The 4,729-nt window shown below is 41.8% G+C and overlaps 1 protein-coding gene and 1 long non-coding RNA gene across 2 annotated transcripts in view; both read right to left on the bottom strand.

Annotated features, from left to right (window-relative positions):
• Positions 1-4,729, bottom strand: part of cyp26c1 (cytochrome P450, family 26, subfamily C, polypeptide 1) — a gene marked incomplete at its 5' end in the record, with an annotated part of 15,485 nt that overhangs the window by 6,399 nt on the left and 4,357 nt on the right. Inside the window, 3 exon segments of the mRNA XM_032540826.1 lie at positions 604-762; positions 2,451-2,726; positions 4,252-4,476. Of these exon segments, the coding sequence (XP_032396717.1) occupies positions 604-762; positions 2,451-2,726; positions 4,252-4,476 (660 nt within the window).
• The window catches only part of LOC116705021 (uncharacterized), a 21,439-nt gene that overhangs the window by 3,739 nt on the left and 12,971 nt on the right, over positions 1-4,729 (bottom strand). The gene's annotated exons all lie outside the window — the stretch shown is intronic.

The raw sequence follows: 4,729 nt of genomic DNA on the forward strand, positions 1-4,729 counted from the left end.
CAACTTCCATTCCTTTAATTTTAGTCTAAATAAATCCTAATTTCTGCTTTTCTAACTCAAGCATTAGGTATAATTTACTATAAATGAGGTTTATTGACTATAAATTCCAAACTGTAAAACTAAAATTAATAAGTTAGTGTCATGTAGTGTTGAAAACGTCAAAAAAAGTGACCACCATTGAAAAAACTGTGTCAAAAGTGTTGAAAAAAGGGACAAAAACAAAAGAAAAAGTTGAAAACGTTGATAAAAAGCATCAACAAAAGTGTTGATTTTCAATTTGGACAGGAAGACCACACAATGGTTAAAATAATGGAGGCTCCAAGAATCGATCTTTGAGTGATCTGATATTGATTTATAACATACACCATGGATGTAAAAGAAAAATATACTTTATACAGACTTTTTGGGGTTTCAATTCTTAATGTAAACCTTAACCTGGTTGCATTAGAAGACATATTTGAGGGTTGCTTCTTGCTCGTACAACTAACCCGTATTTAAATTTCCCAATTGTGATTTTGATTCATGTGTGTGATAACAAATAATATACAATAAATAGTTGAGATATATTGAGTCTGAGTCACATTGTGGGCTTCTCTCTGGTACCTTGAGCTCCTGGATGCTGAGCTGATGGCCATGCTCTTTGGAGCTCAACATTATGTAGTCGAAGGCGTCGTGGTACTCCTCCTCTGCGTGCTGCCGCGCCATCTTTTCCTCGATGATTTTCTCCATGTTGGCGTACAAGATTTCCCTGGCTTTTATCCCCTGGACAGAGAACAGCAGCAAAATGTCATTACAGAGCCCCGGTTGGATACTCAAATGCATTGCACGCTGTGTTTTAGCTTGCAAAAAAGACACTAAAAGATTTCTTCGGCTTAAGACATTTTCACTTAATACAGCAAGCATTTCTGTAAAACTCACATATGAAATCAAGTTACTTGCGAGTGTAGCTTCTGCCGCATATTTTGCTCAGCTGACACAAATGATAGTATATACTGTAACCCCTGCACTGTAACCCCTGTACTGTAACTCCTGTACTGTAACTCCTGTACTGTAACTCCTGTACTGTAACTCCTGTAGTAAGCCCTGTACTGTAACTCCTGCACTGTAACCCCTGCACTGTAACCCCTGTACTGTAACTCCTGTACTGTAACCCTTGTACTGTAACTCCTGTAGTAAGCCCTGTACTGTAACCCCTGCACTGTAACCCCTGTACTGTAACTCCTGCACTGTAACCCCTGTACTGTAACTCCTGTACTGTAACCCTTGTACCGTCACTCCTGTGGAAAGCCCTGTACTGTAACCCCTGCACTGTAACCCCTGTACTGTAACTCCTGTAGTAAGCCCTGTACTGTAACTCCTGTACTGTAACCCGTGATTTCCACCGACTGCGGATCGGCTCCGTGCTCCGTTGTCCGTCAACACCCACATGCTACGAATTTGTTGCGGGACAGCGGCGTCCGTGACTGATAGCTGAAGTCACGAGGACCTACAAGATCTCGCAAATTCACGTATGATTGAGCGTTATAACAGGATGTAGTTTCTATGAACACAACTACAAAACCTCTGACCTGTTGACTTTATGCCTGTCTCCGCCCATTATGACATTTTCAGGGTGTATTGGAAGGAGACATGATCCGCTGTGAGTACGGTGTATTTTATTCAGAAAATGAACCAATTGTTAAATTGTGTTTTTGCCATGTGCTGAATTGCTGCGGGAGCTCTCTGGTGTCCGACAAAAACAGAAGCTCTGCGCATCTGCTCCGGAGGGCTGCGGCTTGCAGGAGCTGGGACGGAGTCGGGACGCAGCCAAACTCCAATTGGACAGATAGTCTAGCTAGCTGTCTGGATTTACCCTGCAGAGATCTGAGGAGCAGGTAACCATAGTCCTCACATTGGACAGATAGTCTAGCTAGCTGTCTGGATTTACCCTGCAGAGATCTGAGGACCAGGTAACCATAGTCCTCAGAAATCAGCCGCAGGTTAGAGCAGTGACACAGAGACAGAGGACGGAAAAAGACACAAGCAAAAAGACATGCACCTGGCGGAATTTCCTGCGGCAAGGGACCAATCCCGGAAGTAGATAAGTCAGGATATAGAGTACATTTTTGATAACAACTCAGTGATGACAAGAAAATTCTTTATTGGAAAAAAGACGTAAGAAATTTCCAGATTTCACTTTACTATTCAAAGATCCACCGATTATGTGTTATGTATATTAAGTGACAGAGGATTGGTGGTTTTGATTGTTTGGGGCAAATTCGGGCTTTTTTTTGAAGACACTCAGATTTCCATGTCTCCTGTTTGAATTTTTAAAGCACTCTTTAAGTGTTTTAAAAAGCGCTACATAGATAAAACATAAAAGTAAAGTAAAATTTGTGTAAAAATAGTGTCTAAAGATGAATAAACTTAAGTTTCAGTAGGGTTGCGCTGGTTTCTTCTCGCTCTCTCACCTTGCGTAGCCCACTGAGCGGAGCGTCCATGGGGAGCGAGAAGAGGTTGTTCATCAGCTGCTCGAAGATCTGGGCCAGGTAGACGGTGCGCTCCTCCTCCATCTGCAGACCCAGCAGGACTCTGACGGCGATGCGAAACGTCAGGGCCTTGGCGGCGCCGTAAACGTCGATGGCGCCAGGCTCCGAGCACCACTTGGCGATTTCGGACTTGACGACGTCCTGCAGCCGGGGCAGGTAGGACTCCAGAGCCCCCCGGCTAAACACTTTAGCCAGGATCTTGAAAGGGTTACGGAAACAAAAGGGAGAGGCGTCATAAAAAGTTATAACCGAGTACACGACAGTCAACACCTTTCAGCAAAGGGGAGGACAGGGTGGGGTTAGGGTTGGGACTGGATAGAGGGAAGAGGAAAGATGTAGAAGATATAGGACAGAAGACAGGACAGGGCCATTCAGATGAGATATGGGAATGCAAAGCTGAGAAAGAAACTAACACTCTTGTAACTGACACTGTTGTAGTTTCTGTTCCTGTTTTTCATTTACTCCACACACGTTGTATATCTTTATTATTTGTATTTATATTTTTCCATTACAATTTCCATTACAACTTTTTAAATATTATCTATTGTCACAGTTCAATATCATTTATATTATGGTTACTAACGTTTGCTATATTATTTAATTACATATTCAATTTCATTTTAACGTCACTTATTTTTTTTCTGCACTATGGCAACCGCACTTTCCAATACCTTTTGCTCATTGTCTGTTGTTTGCCTGTTTGTGTGTATACTTATTTGTTTTCTTGCTTTTTACTGTAGGAAACTGCTGCTGCTGTTATGAGGGGATTTCCCCACAGTGGGATGAATAAAGTATTATCTAATCTATTCTCACTTAGGTTTAGGGTTGAACTGAGATCAAATGCACCATTCTAAATCTTGTGTGCTCATAAGTTTCTTTGGAAATAGGTCATTGAGCGTGAATAAGCATGAGAAAATGACTAATAGACTAACAGATTTCTCCGCTGACTAACACTCAAACACGGTTTTGTCGACTAATGGATTAGCTAATTCAATCGACAGATCTGTAAAACACAGTTTCTCCACAAAGAAATCATGCAAAAGCTGCACTTTTAATCTTGTGGTTGCCAGAGATGTGCTCAGAGGTTTCTTGGAAACTGCATTCCCCAAGAAAGTAAACTTAATGAGAGAGAAAAAAAGTAATTCAATCTGAAAAATGCTGAAACGGGAAAAGTATGAAGGGAATTTTCACAGTTCAAAGTCAGTTTACTGTTGATTTCTTTTTGTTTTTTTCAGCTCAATAAATGCAACATCTTTTAAAAAGTCAATGAGTAATCATGTTAAATAATCTTGATTTCAATATTGACCAAACTAATCGTGATTCTTTTCCAGAATCAAGTCATCCTATTCTTTGAGTAAAGAAACGAGAATCAACAGAAGACCAAAGAGACCAATTGGTTGACTAATAGACTCAGAAGGGGCAACCCTGAAGACATGATGCTGAATAGGAGATTGGATTGGATATGTTGTATTTCAGCATTTCCAAGATTTATTTTAACCTTCATGTTGTCCTCGGGTCAAATCGACCCATTTTTCTATATCAAGGTTCTTTTTAATTACCCAAAATGACATGATTGATTCCACACAACGCTCTTTGGCGAGTACAGATCTCTACTTTCATTGCAGTCAACGCCGCAATATCGTCATGGATGTATTAGGTCAAATACGTTGTGATTTTCTCCATACGAAATAGGTTAAAGGTTAAAGTATTCCAGCTTTCTTACTTTTCTCTTCCTCTTGTGCAGGTCTCCGATGGAGTTGACCAGGGTGTTGGGTCCTAGAATGATGCGGGTGCTCTGGGGCCACTGGGTGCACACCAGGGTGTGCTCGCCCAGCAGGATCTTGCGGATGTTTTCTGCACCCGTCACCCGGATGACAGGTTTTCCAAGGAGATGGGTCTTAAATACGTTGCCGTGACGCTCTCTGCGCGAGATGTGGAAGTTGGAACCCTGTGAGATGAAGTTTAGATCACAAGTTTGTCACATTTTAGATTATCTCGCTTTGCCAGACCATTCACACCCTGCGGAGCGGATGAGGCTCTGGCTAGTCCACACAGCATTCTGGGATGGGGCAAAAGCATGGTCTTGTTAATTAGCATTTCTTTATCCCAATCACAATCGTCTTGGGCAACGCTAAGCTCTACACAGGGATGCTATCACACAGTTGTGCAACAGAAACTCCGATTGGACAGATAGTCTAGCT

Source organism: Etheostoma spectabile, chromosome 17 (genome assembly GCF_008692095.1).
Source record: "Etheostoma spectabile isolate EspeVRDwgs_2016 chromosome 17, UIUC_Espe_1.0, whole genome shotgun sequence".
NCBI classification, from domain to species: Eukaryota; Metazoa; Chordata; class Actinopteri; order Perciformes; family Percidae; genus Etheostoma; species Etheostoma spectabile.